The sequence below is a fragment of the Lagopus leucura genome, unplaced genomic scaffold (genome assembly GCF_019238085.1).
Source record: "Lagopus leucura isolate 7727_CA_CO unplaced genomic scaffold, USGS_WTPT01 Super-Scaffold_73, whole genome shotgun sequence".
NCBI classification, from domain to species: Eukaryota; Metazoa; Chordata; class Aves; order Galliformes; family Phasianidae; genus Lagopus; species Lagopus leucura.
Window position 1 is genome coordinate 64,205,090 of NW_024962252.1, and position 17,557 is coordinate 64,222,646.

The 17,557-nt window shown below is 41.7% G+C and overlaps 1 protein-coding gene across 1 annotated transcript in view; it reads left to right on the top strand.

The window, feature by feature from the left end:
- The window catches only part of DISC1 (DISC1 scaffold protein), a 249,596-nt gene that overhangs the window by 50,628 nt on the left and 181,411 nt on the right, over positions 1-17,557 (top strand). Inside the window, exon 4 of the mRNA XM_042884448.1 lies at positions 14,759-14,906. Coding sequence (XP_042740382.1) covers positions 14,759-14,906 — 148 coding nt within the window. The remainder of the gene's footprint in view (positions 1-14,758; positions 14,907-17,557) is intronic.

Genomic DNA, 17,557 nt, shown 5'->3' on the forward strand with positions numbered 1-17,557 from the left:
GATAATTCTTACATGAAAACTAATTTTTTTCTGAAACTTCAAAGTCAGAAAGGGAAAAGTCCTCAGGAATAGGAGGGATCAAAGTGTGCTCTTGTGAGAAGTACTTTGTCTTGAACGGGCATCCATTATGTGGACTGGAACCAAGACAAGGATGTTGGATAGAACAGCCATGACAAGAGGAGGAATATTGTATTATTTGAGGGAAGACCAACCAAACAAATGACAGTAACCACCACCACCAAGAAAAGGAAGAAAATGTTTTCACTTACTTGTCTTATTTATTTGCAAGGCTTCTTCTAATGTCCTCACCCACCCGGAACAGTTTTTCTGACAAGTCTAGCTCTGCTTGCCAGTGTGCTATTTGCCGCAAGCTCTCCTGATGCATGCTTTGGTCTCTCTCCATTTCTGATGTCAGAGCTGCAATTCTCTGCCTCTGTTCCTTTCTAAACATTGCTTCTTTGGCATTGATCTCCTCTAGCTTGCTTTGAGAAGCTGCCTGCATCAGAAGAGGACAGTGCAACTTGAAGGAACAGGGAGAGGCAGACAGTGCCACATCCATGTGTCCTTGCAGCCAGTTCCCATACCCAATGGAAACAAGATAGCCCTGCTTAGTGAAGGAGCCGTGCTTCATCCCTACCATCAACACTCAGGGAAGAAGTCAGAAATGACTAAATGTCTTTCTGTTATTTTTACCTCAGAAAGAAACATACCTGCTCTTCTGCTGTTTTTACATGAAAGCTAGTATTGAGCCACCTCCAACTCTATAAGGAAGGGGATGAGGAAAAGGCTGCCTGTTTCTTATGTACCAAGATCACACGACACACACAGAGACACTTTCACGCATCTCTCTTCAGCTCTCCAGCTTCCTTACAAGGAAGCCAGAGGCTCTGCACTAACAGAACTAAGTGTAAGAACTAAACGTGTAACAGAAAACTCCCAAAAGCAATGAGTGCAGCGACAACTCAACGCGGTGTGGATACAGATAGGAATGGCACATCAGTTTACCAGAGAAAAGAGGCTGGGCTCTTGCTTCGGCCCCATTTCTTTTGGAGCACTTTCTTTGTGCCACCTTCCACCCTGTGAGAATGGGCTACAGCCCGCTGCAGTGGCCTGTGGGCGATATTGGTGAACCAGGTCCTGCAGCGCCCGATTTGTCATTTCTAGCTGCAGCGAGTTCTGCCGTTCCATCTCCAGCTGTACGGAAAGTTCAAACACCTGCATGCAGTGGAAAAAACAATTTCCCTTAATCAGAGTGCTCTAAAATCCCCACATCCTGGGGAACTCATTCACATGTGTGTGTTGATGGAGCCCCTAGTGTAATGCACTAAGGCTGTAACTTTTGCCAAGGAAAAGAGGTGCATTTTTTCTAAAGCAAGCACGACTTTCTAATCTTTGCTGAGAAGACTGATGCAGTCTTGACCCTTCTTTCCAGAACGGCTCCAAAGGAAAGGCACTTGACTCCAACGGAATTATGCAACTCCCATGCCTGTGAAGTAATGCTCCCGCCACAGACCTCCCTGGAGACAGCTAGTTGGAGAGGTAGAGAATGGGATGTGTCCCAGCAGAAGTCAGTGCAAGTGGTTTGCACAACACCCATCTCCTAAGCTGAAATTGTTTATAGGGGAGGAAAACAGCAGGTGCTGACATTTTCATCCTGAATTACGGCAGCACCAGCGGGCAGTGGACAAGAGGAGCGGTCCTGTTCTCTGCCGGTGCTTTCACCGCAAACCAGGCTGGCTCCTTTCCTTTTCATTTGCACTCACCTCTGCTAATGTCCTCTCAGCGTGGAGGGAAAATGCGAGAGAGTACTTTTGTTTGTCACCAACGCTACTAACAGGGAACAAAGATCTCATTTTGCTGTTGAGAACTTGCAAACAGAGCTGCTGAACTCAGAGACGCTTTCTGAGGGCATGCCTTGTGGTGTCACAGTACTGCCACTACATCAGGAAAGGCATCAGAACAGCAGCGAGTCTCAAAGGAGAACAAGCTGCTGCACTCTTCCTTCCCTGGATGCTGCTCCCAAGCCACTGCTTTGCCCCTCAGCCTGAAAACGAGCTCCCCGAGAAGCTGCTTGTGTTCTGTGAGGTGACAGGGGAGGAGGCAAGGAGAGTAATGTACTCTGAGGACCGAGTAAGAGCTTCCACTGCCCCTTTGCAGCAAGGGATTGCCTCTTACTTGTGGCTGAAAGCGGAGGGCTTTATTGATGTTTCAGATCATGCTCTGATCAGGAAAACCATTGCTAACAATGATGTGTCTTTTACTGCTGTCAGATAAACGCGTCCTGCACTTGTTTTCAGATTATTTCTTCCCTTGCACTATTTAGGAGAAAAGAACAGCTTAACCTGTGCTCACAGGCATTGCATACCCTGACATTAGCCTTGTCCAAGCCTTCGTTCAGCATCAAGATGTCGTTCTCCAGGTAACGGCAGTAATCTTCAGAATGCTTTAGAGATGTTTCTGAAGCCGACTGCTTTCTGAAACTGTTGGCAAGTTTCTTCCACATTTTTTCTTCTCGCCTCTTTTCAAACTGTGCTGATATTTTATAATCTGCTTCCGCAGCCTCCAGGCGCTGCTGGAGAACAGCCTCCTTTACTCGCAGCTCCTCATGTGCCCTTTTTTGCAGCAGCAACTTTGAGTGCTCCAACTCCAGCTGTGCATAAAGGTCACGCACCTGTACGCAGTGGAAAAACAACAGTGTCTTACGTTTGTTCTCATCTTATTTCTTCTCTTTCACTTGTTGGAGGAAATGAACAGCTTCGCCCCTATCAAGGCGTGTTCACAGATGTTGCATACCTTGGCATTAGCCTCATCCAGATCCTCTTGCAATTTCAAGTTTTCTTTCTTCAGTGAGTCACTTAAGTCAGCAGAAGTTTTCAGGGATGCTTCTGCAATCTGCTGCTTTCCAACAGCCTCAGCAAGCTCTTGTTGCAGCTGTCCAACTATTCTCTAGAGAAACGTGTGAAACAAAAGGTAAAAAACTAAAGCCTGCATTTTTACTTCTGCTTACCAGTTCCTATACTTAGATCATATCCTTGAGTGAACCACAAAGGGAAGAAAAGTGGTAGAGGAGAATCGCCTGATGCTCACTGGGGTGCAGAGCTGGGATTTGCCACTTTCCAAGTGGCAGCAGAAAGGGAACAAAACAGAGGCAACTCGAGGGATGGCCTTCCAGGCAGGTAGCTCATAGCTGGTAAATTCTAGAAGTGCCAGATGCCTTTGGGAGCTGCTCTACTTCAGTGTCCACCTGACCTTTTTCTTGTACTTTGTTTCACGTTTACAGACATCACACTGCTCTTACCTGGTTGGTGTTCCGCACATCTTCCAGCTGCTGATGCAGTGAAAGGTTTTCATGCTGGAGCCAGGCCACTTGTTCCTGCAGAACTTCCCACTCTGCAGTTTCTTTTCTTGGTTCACCTTTTGCAAGGCATGAAGCACAACATTCCTTTGCCTGCCTCTGGGCCTGGAAAAGCGCTCTTTCTGTTGCTTCTAAAAGCAATGCCTCTTTCTTGAGCATTTCTTCCCATTGCTCCAGTGATCTCTTTTGCCTGTGAGCTCTCCTATTGGATTTCGTCTGCTGCTGACTTAAGGTCTTGTTGCTTTTTTGCAACTCAGGGATGTTCCCAGAGAGGTTTTCCATGCAGGAGGGCTCAAGTTGCATCTTAAATCGCTGCTTTTTATCATCTGCTGAGCTTGAATGACTTTCAGAAGTCTCAGTGAGACTGAGCAGGGCAGAAATTTCCACTTCTACTCCATCTTTGTTGGAGAGAATGAATGGGGCAGAAGTTGCTGCTGCCACTCCATCTATGTTGGAGGGATTGAGTGGGGCAGATTTTGCCGCTGCAACTCCATCTGTGCTGCCCTCTGCCTGTTCAAAGTTAAAGAATACAAATTGTCAACGTTTAAGGAAATCGGCTCAAAAGAGGATGCCATGGCAAGCATTTTATAAAACCAGAAGAAGACTGTCACCTGCTCGACTTCATATTCCAAAGGGCCTTCTCCCTGGCTTTCCTGCTCTGTGCAGTCCCTGGGGTGCACGCGAGCACTGCGCCTAGAAAAGACAGAAGGCACGTTCAGTTGCGCACACTGCCTGTCGCACTCCTCACGGCCCTTTCTTGGCCACCTGTTCCAGACTGACAGCAAACTGGGAGAGAGTAGCACACACTTGCTAGTACATACTTAAATGTTGTTTTCCTGTATGCTATGGTATAGCGACAAGGTCTTCCTCAAAGCAAGACTGCTGTGAAAGACACAGCGCGCTTTACTCCCGGGGTGCTGACAGCCCACAGTAGCCCCAGGCAGCCTTTCTTCCTGCTTCCAGTTGATACTGGCCAATGGAGGCAGAAGATGGAGGGGGTGACAGAGGGGATGAAATGAGGTCTAGAAGAGGTGTCCCATCAAGGTATATATGCACAGGATGGGCTATGTGCAGGGAGGCTGAATTTGCCTGTGAACTGAGCTGCCGTCATCAGGACATGTGCTGATTTTGCCAGGCTTTTAAGTACCCTATGTGCCCTTGAGAAGCAAAACTAGGAGGCACAGACCTTCTCCGTGTCATTCTCAATCTCCAGAAAAACTTTTGGATCTTCTCCATGATCCGTTGGGACTGGGCACTACCACCAGCACCACCACCAACACTGCCAGTACCAATACCAGCACTAGCACCTGCACCTGCAGACACTGTGCTTGTGTCTGTTGTGGGGCCCCAGTTCTGCTGAGTGCTTTGTGACATCACAAAGGGCTTAGTGACTCTTGGTGATGTGAAGAGACATGTTGTGACAGTTGCCAGGGCTACCAGTACCAGTGTTCCCTTTGTAAGGCCCTTGGGGTAGGCGGAAGGGCACATGTGTTCATAGAATTATGCATTTACTGGGGCAATGTGGCTGAAGGAAGCAACCTTGCATACCTGCAGGAGTACATGATGCTCAAGTTTGTTGCTCCAAATCTCTTCTATTGCTGTCATAGAGAGCCCCTCCATTCTCTGTGGTGTGTCCTCATGCCTACTCTGGCTGCAAGTACTGAGTTGCCCTTATCCCCTTAGTTCACAGGCACATCCCCTTCAGTCCTTTCCACAGCATTCCAGCATCCTTCCTTTTCCCTTTAGGGATTGCTGGAATCCCTTAAGCATCCCTTCCAGGCATGCTTACATCCTTTCTGCTTCCTCCCAAAGCTGCTGGCATAGCCTCTGCTCCCTCCCAATATGCTTGCATGCCTTCCACTTCCCATGGCCAAGCTCATCTCTCTCCTCATTGCACGCTCTCCCCTTTGCGCTTCCACAGCCCAGTGCTTACCGCTCCTCTATTGCCTTCCAGCTGCTCTTGTGGATCCTCTGGTCCCCTCTGGACATGCACTGAGCCTCCACTTTTCCCATTGGCTAAGCTAAGTGCCCCTCAGTGCTTATCCTCCAAATGGGGATTTGGACTGAAAGAGAACACTTTGAATCCTGAAATGACTCTCTGGGTTTTAAGACTAAGGTTTTGGACCCTGAAGTGAGACTCAGAATTTTTCAAATGAAGCTTTGAATCCTCAACATGGAGGGTTGTGGCTTAAAAATGAGGTGGTGGGCCATGGAATGAGGCTGTAACCTCTGAAAATGGATAGGGATCTGGAATGAAAAAGGAGACTTTGCAGCATGCAATGAAGCTTTGGGCTCCCTGGCTGTCTGGATCTGGAAGAACTTCCTCACATTATGAGCATATACGCAGTTTATGGCGTTTCCCCCTTACACCCTGAAAACATCTATACTTTTTGTAACATATTGTTTCCCTTTTAAGAAGGAATAAACCAAGAGTAAAATTTTTTAAATACAATGCAGAGAAGCACAATTTTTCTTCTCTTCACTTTAGGGGCAGCAGGACACATCAGGGAGCTGGTAGAAACAGGGAAGGGAAATGTCCCTGCAGAAAAGAATGAAGAGCCATTCTCAGGAGAGGGAAAGGCAGAGGCAGTGTCATGCCTTTCCCACAACGGGGGAACAGGGACTTGTAATATCAGTGTTGAAAAGAGGAGAAAGAATCAAATTAGATACATTTAAAGTTCAACTCACTGACAAGTAGTCAGTAAATATTCTTGACCTAAAAGAATGTACTTGAGAGGCAGCCCTTCCTAAAGTGAAATCACCGTCGTGCAGCCTGATGCTTCAGCAATGAGGGCTCAAATTAGGATTTCACTGACTGCCGTAAAGTGATTAACTTATAATCAAAGTTAGAATTATTACAACATTGCTCTTGACCTCTAACGTAATTTGTCATCGGTTATTTGTTAAGGACAGCTTCTTTAAACATCTGCCAGCTCTGCTGTGCTCCCTTGTCCTTAAGAACAGATTCTCAGAGGGTTCTGTTGATTGTCACCCTGAAGAGCTGGAAGTTGGCTTTCTTAAAATTTAGCACCCTGGTTTTACTCTTTGTTCCACCTTCCTCAGGTTTGAAACAGCACTGTTGCGTGGTCACTACAGCACAGGCAGATCTGCATGTGGACATGCCTCCATTCACTCCTTTCCTTCTTGCCTTCAGCTTGGGAGTGAGAGGATATAGGCTGCCTTGGATCTTGTGTTTTCTCCTGTGGCAAAGCCTGTCTGTATGAGGGCAGGTTGTGGTTCCTCTGCTCCTCTCTTTTTAGCCACTTTTGACACTTTTGAACCCATTTATTTCATCATGCAACCTCGCAAGCAGACTGAGCAGATTATCTGCCTGCTTGCACCTCGCACAGCTCTCCTCGCTGCTGTCACAGGATGCAAATGAAAGGCTCAAGCACCGTGGTGAAAACAGAAATTGGAACAAATGGCAACCAAGAAAGTTATTACTAAAACTAAGGAATTATTAGTTACCCTAAAAATGAGGTTTTGGATCTGAAATGAGACTCTGCATCTTTTAGATGAAGCCTTGAACCATCATGTTGAGGCTTAAAAATGAGTAAACCTCTTTCACAAACTGTTACATGTGTTTATTTCAGTTTAAGAAGTTTTACTTAAAGCATTGTCCGGTGTACCTGAGGCCTTCTAAGGGTGAGCATATTCTTTCCTTAGTTTCTGTGTCTATGGCTGCTGCACTAGAGCATGTCCTCTCTTGTATTCTAGGACTTTGCTACTCTGCTGTACAATTAATAGATGTGCAGAGGTTAGGCTAAGTAGGATTATCATGGTGGAAAGATAATAAATGAAAAATGCTCACTGGTGTTGTAGGCTTGCAATAAACTCCATGAGGAGTGATCTCCAGAAAGAGATCCTTCCTCAGCAGCAGTCAGCACAGATCTAGGAGAAGTGGAGCCAGGCTCCATTCCTTCCGGTAGCACAGGTGAAGGCAATTCACCTGTGCTCCTGCAGCTGACTCATTGCTTGCCTCAGGTGGTCAATCAGAGGTTCAGGCCGTGATTCAGCAGTTCCTGTACATCTGCTATCACTGCTGTGTTTTCCATCGTGTTATAGCAATACAGAGCAGAAACTGTGGGCAGTAAGGTTGCATGCAGCAGGGGAAACTAGGAGTTGAATGTGTCATTGTGTCATTGCTGTGCTTTTTGGCTATTCCAGTGCCCGTGTCTGGCAGGGAATTCGGGAGTCTGACTCTCTTCTGCTTTCTACATTACCGAGCTTCCAACTCTAAATAGCACTAGAGTCAGAGGCAAACATCCATCTAGTGTCTCAACAGGGTAAAGCAGGAATTAGAAAGATTTGTCACATATCTTAAGAGTGCCAAGTATCTGAGAAATACGTGTAAAACAGAGTTGTGGAATGTAGCATTGCCAACAGATTTTTAGGTGAATTCTGCGGTATTTGCTTCAGACTTCAAAGGATGTTCAGCACCTAGGAGTTCAGTTTGCTCAACTATTCCTAAGGTCATTTTGATAGTTCAGGAACCTTCTTGGTTGAAATGGAAAAATTAAGCAGTGGGAAAACAGGATATTTACACCTGCATTACTCTCTAGCAGCCATTGTGCTCTAGACTTTTATGAACATGAAAGAGGATGTAAGGGGTTATAGCCTTGTCTGGAACACTTTATCCTCTATTCACTGTTAGTTCCAGCAGCTACTTATTCACTGGCTATTAGAAGTATTCCGAACACGCTGACTCAAACAGTATTTCAGTTTGGATTAGGTGTATGAACCTTTGAAGGGGATTTCCCAGTTGTCTCATCTACTGTGCTTTGTTTCGTATTGTAGAGCAGTCAAGAATGCTTGAACTGTTTTTCTTTCAGGTGAAACAAGGAAGAAATGTGCTCTAGGGACTAACTGGCCTTAAGTGCACGGGACTGTGCTAAGCATAGTATGTGTGAAGACCCTTTGAGCTGTGAATATTAAGTTCTCAGAACTGAATTGTTTTGTTGTACTGTTAGTCTACAAGGTCAATAGGGTAGGCAGAACTCTGGAGTGCAGCTGCTGCTCCTGTTGCTCTGGTTGGATCTTCTACTGGCTGTCCCCAGATCTGTGCCTTCTCAGAGTCTGCCTACCTTAGCAGTTTCACTCTCTTAAGTTTGCTGGTTTCCTTGTGCAAGTCTGAATGGAAGGTGGAAAGTGTTCACTAGCAGTGACCAGAAAATTCGTGGTGAGGGAAGCTGTCCATATGTAATGTAAATCTCCCTTTCATGCATATGTGATGAGCTAGGATTTGTAAGAAATTGAATATTTTCTATTATGCATCTGCTCACAACTGTTAAATAGTTCATTTCTTAATTTTCTTTAATTATTTTATGATAAAAAATTGAAGAAATTACAAATTGCTTGTAATGCCTTTGTTTCTGATCACAGTGCAGGTCTTTGCATATCATATTTGAATACTAATTGGTATGTATGTTCTCCCACAAGTGATTTTGCAGGAGACTAATGTTAGTAATTGGGCTATAGACCTCTTGCTTACTAAGCTGTCATCCAGCTTCACCTCAGCCACGTATTCAGGCTCCCAATTACTCCTTACTTTGTAGCCTTTGTAGCATTTCTTCAGCTAATGTAAAGTCGCTGTCCAGAAAAATGAGATGTGCAATGCGAATATAAAAGTGTCTAAATTATTAACGTGTAGGAAAGTGAAGAGGATGTTATCTTGCATTCATAGTAGTAAAAAAAAATATAAAAAAAATATAAAAAAAATTGATGTATTTATAGCATTCCTAATTCTATTTTGAAATTGTCTGTCATAGGATATTTTGAAGACCAAAAGCATAGATAGCTTCAAAAAAGGGAATTTTCTAGTGGGTAGATGTTCATCCACTCATGATTTTTCCCTACTCTCTCAAGGTACTGGTCTAAAAGTAGTGTCTTGTTCAGGAAAGCTTTTTCCTGATAATCATCGTAGGTTCAGGAAGCAGCATTGAGGTAAGGGGACACTTTGTGCTTTGCTTCTTAGTGTGCTTTCCTAAGACCTGCTCCTGTGTACAGGAGAAGGATGAGAGTCAGGATTGAGGAAAGAAGAATAGGTGAATTTTCAGAGTTCTGTAGTTCTTACAAAGCAGGTATCAAAATATTTTTGTTGCTGATTTTGCAAAAACATTCTGGTCATCTTGGAAGCTCTATGTTTTATGAAAGTGAGTACTGGGAAGGTTATCTGGCATTTATTACAGGACGATAAATAGTTTTGATAAAGTGAAGCCACTCCTCTTCATGGGAATAAAGAAAATGCATTAAAATATGTAAGAATTAAAATGGTAGCCAGATGTTCTTATGTGGACAATTAAGAATTAAGCAAATTGCTTCATTTGCCTTGAAGCTGTAACAAAGCATGATCCTTGGAGGCAATGCATTTCTTGGACTGCTCTCGGTTTGACTGAAAACAGCAGTTAGTCAATGTCTTCCAGGCCTGAGGTGGCTTTAAGTGGAATGGGATATTTGATGCACGTCAAGGAATAACCAGTAGGAAGGAGGGTAACTTAAAGATTGACTTCTGCACAGAGTAGAAACCTGTATCTCTAGGGCTGCATCAAGTCAGTAGCTAGTAATGTGATGAAATAAGAGAAAATTATGCTTTATTCCAAGTACTTGTCAGCATGTACTTAAGTTCCTTCATTTTACAACAAATATCTACAAATACGCTACTACTTCTAATAGAAGAATTGCTTTTTATACATAAACTGGTGTTAAATAACTTATTTTGTGGTGAAGCATGGGCTAGAAGACATCAAAAAAAGACATCAACATTAAACTTTTTCTATGTGATGTATATATTTGAGAGCGTGGTTTCGTTCTTTGCTTCAGTTCATCAGTGAGCTTTGGAATTCTGTGGAGATCTTTTCTGTGTGCTTAAACTAATGCTTCCCTTTCCTGGAGGCATTCAAGGCCAGGCTGGATGGGGCTTTGAGCAACCTGGTCTAGAGGGAATTATCTCTGCCTGTAGAACGAGGTTTGAACTAGAATGTCTCTTAAATGTCCCTTGTAACCCAAACTATACTATGATTCTAAAATGAAGGTAAAGAAGAGTGGCGTTTTTGAGCCTGATAGCTCATGAGTAGCAAAGATTTTTTTTGTCTGATTTTTGGCTAGAAGGTCCTGGAAAGTATGGTGGAAAGAGATCTCAGGAGAATATATTCAATTTTGCTGGCTTTGACCTTAACAACTGTGCCAAATCTACCCCTGAGATGCTTGATCTGGAAACAAAAGCTGATGGGAATTTCCTGGTTGCCCCAAGCAGCCAGTTTTAGTGCTTTACTGCCTCTATTTTTCCTGATGTCCATTGTTGCAATAGAGATTTGTTACTTAGGACCAAAGTTCTGAGTAAATGCATTTTATTAACTCTTTCTTTGCATCTATCTGGTATGGAATAGGACTGAAAGTTTTTCCCCTCAGTCTTTATCTTCACTAGATAAAGGGTTTTTGAACTCTTTCACGTATCATGTTTGTTAAACAACTGATTATTTCTGTAACTTCTGCTTGATCTAGGTCTTTTGTGATCTGCAGCACTGAAAGCTAGCTGAGGTGAACTTTATTAGCTTGGTTCCCTTTTCAGCAATTGGGACTGAGATGCCCTAATGTCTCCACGCACCAAAAACATCAGCCAGATGAAACCAAAGAGGTCTGCTTTCAAGGAGAGGAGCCCAAAAGCAGAAGTACTGCACTATTCAGATAGAAGGTGGTGGGGTTTCTTTGGACATAACCTCTAATGATAGTGCTGAAAGGATAAACAGTCATTTAGTTCTGAAAGATGACAAGCAGATATGACCAGCAATAATTCTTATAAAATACCAGTGGAACAAATTATTTAGAAACGCCTGTTAGTAGGAACTAATCGAGTTCTGTGTAACCTGGAATATACAGAGCAGGATGCAGCCAAGAATTAATGACAGAGATAATGAAGTGGCATATGGATTCCTTCAGCTGTTTTCATTCCCAGAATAGCCAATTTCAAGGACTAGGAAGGATGAATCAATGGATGCATAAACATAGCGTTAACATAATTATGTCAAAAAACAAGTTAAAGTATCATGGAATGAGTTTTGTCTCATGTAGTTCTTTGGTGCAAGTTTTCCAACTACTCATCCTGGGTACAGAGAACACCAGCCTGCTGCCTCCTCCAGCTACGGAGTTCTATACTGTGAATATAAACCTGTGTTATTAACTGCCCATCTCTCAATTACAGTAGTACATTTGAATACTGTCATATGGATCTCTTAGAATGATTCTGTGTTTTCCTGCCTTGTAAAGATGCCAGTCCAAACATGAGCTAGCTTTTTTTTTTTTTTTTGTTCTCCCTGGGCTGTCTTTTGTGACTTGCATCTGGACTTGAGTCTTTATATCTTCTGTGAAGTCTGCTATTTTACTGTGATCTGTTGTGGATGAACACTTGGGAGGCTTTGCAATAGTAAATGCTGCTACCGTGCTCTATGGGAAGAGGAAAGCATGTCTTTGCATGTGTTCAAACTATTAAAGAGGACTTCCACAACTCCCATTCAGGTAATGCAGGAAGTCCAGCAATGAGTGATCTAAGTAAAAAGAGGTAGTTCTGCTCATTTTGATGGTCAATAGATGTTGGCCACCATTTAGTCCTTACTTTTCTGATTATAATAGTGATATTTTTTATACCAGTGTTTGAAGTTCTATATGAGATGTGGAATATTCTTCTGGTAAAAATCTGGTCTGTTTTTGTGGACTTAGGAATCTCACCAAAGTTCTTGCATCATAGAATGGCTTAGGTAGGAAGAGACCTTCAAGATCATCTGGTTCCATCTCCCCTGCTATAGGCAGGAATACCTCCCACTGGACCACGTTGCTCAAAGCCCCATCCAGCCTGGCCTTGAATGCTTCCAGGGAGGGGGCAACCACAACCTCTCTGGGCAACCTGTCTCACCACCTTCACAGTAAACAGTTTCTTCCTTCACGTCTCAAGCCTGTCCAGATCTCTCTGGATAGCATCTCTTCCTTCTAACATGAAAGATGAGAAGGGACCCATAAGTGAAAGTGAAAAGGCAAGAAGGCTTCATAGTGACTGAGAATGAGGGAGGTGAAGGGGAATAGTTAGAGATAGTTTATAGAAGTAAGAATGTAGAGCTTGTTAGAAAAATAAGGGATGGCAGACACTGGTCTGGGATAGTGAGGGGAAAAAAGGCCATGCCAATAAGGTTTGAGAATAACCCAGAGACCTCTGGCAGGGAGGTGATTAAATGTCCACAGGGCTAGAAGAAACCAGTTTGGGGGATGCCCCCCCAACAGGTCAGAAGTTTACAGTGAGAAGGGTCAGAAGCCTTTGCGAGGAAAACAAGAAGTCTTCATCCCATGACCCACAAGAGGGGAGGGTCTGCATGCTAATGAACTCTTGGGGCTGTAATGAATGTGTATCTAAATTCCGGAAAAACTATTGATTACATATTAGTTTGGCCTATATCTGTAGCACAATTTTTCCAGACGGTGTGTAAGTTAGGTAGATCTATCATCCTTGCATCCAGCATACACGCGTCACTGAATAAACCATACCTGCTTTGTAATCTTACTTGGGTTACAGAGTTTGATTCTGCATGTCAAGCATGTAAACTGCACCATTCAGCTTGATGTCATTTGTAGATGTCCTGTGGAGTTGCTGATAAAGGAGAGTTTTGGACATGTGCCAGAATGGAACAATCTTACCTACTTTGACATCCAAGATCAGCTGGCATTTCTTTTAAAATCTGACTGCTAGATGATTATATGCTACACACAGAGTGAGTGCTTCTAGAGGTTGTTTCTGATCTTAAGACAGTAAATCTGTATGATGCTCTGCAACAGACATCCTGCTTTGGATTGGCATTAACTTGGATGTTTGCTTATTACTCTTTTTTTTTTTTTCTTCCTACCTGTAAGAAGCTACTAATATATCCTTGTCGAAACCGTTGTCTACTGTTGTCTGCAATCAGTTGCTTGGTTGCCTCATCTGCTGTGACAGAGTCTCAGGAAAAGAAAGCTAACTCAAGGTGTTTCCACAAGGCTCAGGGCTTGTTCCACAATTAGCTGTCCTACTTTCTGATTTGAATAATCTGGTTTAGGTAGTGCATGAGGAGCTATGTCAGAACCCATTGCTCCTTGCAGTCCTTTAGGCCATGTTCAAGCAATGCCTGGAATCTGCAGTAACCTGGGAGATGACAATCCTGGCTAGAGCATTCTGAAAGCATTTTGCACCTTAATAATAATAATAGCATGCGTTAAGCTATTTTGAACAATCTACTGGCCTAGGGAGAAAATCTAGTCTTGTTAGCATGTTGTATGTCTTAATTTTTCCCATCACCACCATAGCAGAAGGGATATCAAAACTAATGATGGATTATTGTGAAAATGGATCATTGGACTGAAGTAGCTAATGTAAACAACCCCTCTTCTAAAAATCTCTTTGAGAATAAAGAAGAAAATGAGCAGTAAAAAGCATTCACAAATGGGAGTTATTCTGGTAGTAACATGTATTGAAAATGTTAGAGGGAAAGGAATGCTTATCACACAAAAATTGTGGACAGTATTGTCACAAGGAAAGTACTGAGCTGTAAAGATTTTCCATTTGTGGACCAACTCAAAACTCTCTGATTTGATTAATGTATCATCAAAGGTGTTTCATCTTGTATCAGTGAGACTCCTCGGCTGTGGTTTTTTTTGTTTTTTTGTTTTTTTTTTTTGCCTAGTATACTTGCACCATATAAATAGAGGATAAATGTACCAGAAATAACTATCTGTGTTTGGAACCATTTTCCTTTCTTTTCTACACAGAGAAAGGAGACAAAGTAAAGACTAACTTATATAAGAAGTGACTCTAGGTCAATAAAGATACAGTAGAGTCAAAGCACTGCCATTTGTGTTTGATAAGCTAGATGTAATTCAGGAGAGCCTAGAGTGAGAGAATTGTTAAGATTTCTATAACTGCATGTGCATTTTCTGCTGAAATGTAATCTTGGGGTTCGGGCAGTTCTGCTGTTCTTGATCTAGTAACAATGCTGTTTTTCAAAATTCAGACTTCAGATGTGTAATTGCCATCTAAGATTGTTTTAAAATAGATCAGTGAGGAATGAGTTTTCATATAATTTAGTTTCAGAGTTATCTTAGGAAAAGAGTATGGATGATAACTTAGAGCTTTACCAAATTAAAACTCAATAAAATTGCTGAGAATCCTGCAATTTTGTCCTTGTCATAGAAGAAAGTAATTTAGCATCCTGATTATCTGATATTGACTGTTGTACTCTTAATACTTCATTCTGAAGGAAAAGAGACTGAAATATTTTATCAAAAGAGAAGAACTGTTTGTGATACAGATTTTACTACTTATTGATCAATCTTTCTTCTACAAGTAAAACCATCTTTTCTCACTTTTTTTTTTTTTAATTTCTTCTCTAGCTGAGAAATATAGACGGAAATTGGAAGAACTGGAGAAAGAAAAACATTCTTTAAAATTTCAACTTCCTTCTAGACATCCTTCAATTAGCAGTTTTTTGGATAGGTTTGTCACCCAAATTCAAGCAGTATTGTGCTGGGCTGCTGATGGGTAAGTTCATTGACTCCTTATATAAAATGACACTTTTGCTTTTCGTGAAGTATGGAACACAGTTTGTGATGAATTTTAATGCAAATTTGTAAGGACCTTCTGGCATAGAAATATGAAGCACATTTATGAAAAGTTGCTGTCTCCTCTTTTTTTCCTATGTTTCATTTAGAATTGCTTTTAAAAAGGCTGATTATTGTAAACTGGTGAATCAAACTGAACTTTTCTCAATGATGTTGAGTGAGAATGGGATTGAATCCTGACCCAGCAACAGTGTAAGGTGGTTTGAATAATGGCTCCTTATGGAGTTAATTCTGATGCTCCTTTTTCAAGCAATGAAAGAGCATTCAAATATCAAGTGAAAACAGGTTATTCTCTGAGATGTGTAGATCTTTGGGAGCTTCCTTTTATGCATCGCATGTTAGGTGGCAGTAATGCACTCTGCACTGTACAAAGTCACAAAAATAACTTCTCAGCCTTCTCTTGAAGCAAGAACAGCTTCAAAGTCAGGGGGAATGTGAAATGCCTTGCATGACCCAAGGGAGGTAGTTAGCTTAGAAAGAAAAGGTTGTCTTTATTCCTAGATCTTTCTTCAGCTGTGCTACTGGTTACTGTTGTTAAAAGTAAGAGGATTATTCGTTTCCAGGTTTTGGAAGCTATTATCAAATAGCATAAATAAAAGAAGAAAAGCCTTTGATATTTTGGTAGCTTGTACATATAAAGGCTGCAATGTTTGCTGGTTAGTAAATTTTGGTATATATAAATTTTTAATATATCTGAAATTAGTTAAAATCTCTACAGATTATTTCTCAGTAAATCCTATTATCTATTGAATTTTAAAGGTCTTTTTAGCCAATATGTGTAGAATTTACTAATGAGAACTGTTTAACTCCACTCTCTATTTTCTTCTGCCTACTGTGCCCCTAACAAGATGTTTTACTATTACTTAAAGATTACTTTAAAGCATTTTGTCATTAAAATATTTTCCCTGTATGCATTAATTTATAACAATGTTTTTTACTTTAGAGGTGGGGTTGTTTTCTATGTCATATAAATTGATTCCGTATAGCATCCCTGAAGTGTGGCCTGCTAATTTTTATTTAAAAAAAAAAAAAAAGTATTCTATATATGTGAGTACATACATCTGCTCCAAAAGTAATGCCTTCAAATTTATTTTGTTGACTCATGGTGTCAGAAACAGATAGTGGTGATACGATAGTAGGGGCTGAACCTTCCTGCCAATATTCTGTTACATGTTGCTGCGTGACAGATGGCAGCAGAGGGGCAGGGCAGTCTGGCAAAGTAATGTCTGACATGGGAGTGCATGGGAAGCAAAGGCATGGCATGGAATTCCTCCATGTGGAAAAAGTTGCACCCACTGACACCTTGATTGATGTTTGCTGAGTGTATGGAGACCAAACAGTGGATGTGTGCACAGTCAGGTGGTGGGTGGTGTGTTTCAGTGATGGTGACAGTGGTCATCTCTGCCATGTTCTGGACTCCCATGCACATATCTGAGTGTGGCATACAGGCTTTTGTTTGTTGTTGGAAAAAGGGTATAGCTAGTGAAGATGACTGTGTTGAAAAATAGTATTTTGTGGCTGAGAATTTGTTCTATCAAGTAGTGTTATTATGCTCTTTGGGTCAGAAATAAGTAGGAGGCATCACTTTTGGAGCACCCTATGTGCATTATGTATTATGTATACAGTTATGGAAGTTTTTGTGTTCTCTTTCTGATGGCTTTATCTGTAACTCTTCTCTTTGCAGAGGTGTGAGAGCATTGCCATTCTTGAGGGTCAGATGAATATCCTCTTACTCCTCACTTTTATGTCTTGAACACTCTCCTTTCTTTGAGCTTGAGTTTGACTGTTGTTGTGCACCTTTTATCTTTCTTGCTTGATTCGTAGCCTTTCACACCACTTTGTCTGCAGTCTGGCTTCTTTGTTGATAGAGCAAGCAAAACTTTGTCTTCACCAGGGGTGAAGAATGGATTAAAGTTTTAACGTTCCAACAGTTTTTTTTTTTATTATAAAATACAGCTGGAAAACACTATCGCTTCCTCAGGGAAAATTTGTTGGCTTCATTCTTTGTTTTTTGTTTTGAATCAGAACAAAGCCACGATCTCCAAGGTTTCTTTTTTCATCTGGAAAATGAAGCAAATTAGACAGACTAGCCCCAGAAGACCAGAACATTATAGTTTTACAGTAACCAAGCCAATCTCATCTTTTTGCAAATGAAGAACCTTATAAATTTGAAGTTTATATGGCAAGTTTAATATATGAGACTGATATTCATGCCTTGGATTTGTTTTATGTGATTAAGTTACAAGAACAATTTTTGGTAAATATGTTCACTGTCTGACATTGGGATATTGTGGGTGCATGGTAGGAGTCAAGTTTGGACAGGAGCAGTGCTGTGTTCATTTGATCAGATAGGCTCAGTGAGATCAGGGAGATCTTGTTTCTGTTTCCTTAAAACCAAACAGACAGAAGTACAGGCAATTTCCCAGGGATTCCAAGAATAACGTTTGTTGATTGTGGAATATTTTCTAAATTTTGATCAGCTGCTCAGAATTTCTATTGCATTCAGTTTTCAGAAAGATACAGATCTTTCTTTCTTTCTTTCTTTCTTTCTTTCTTTCTTTCTTTCTTTCT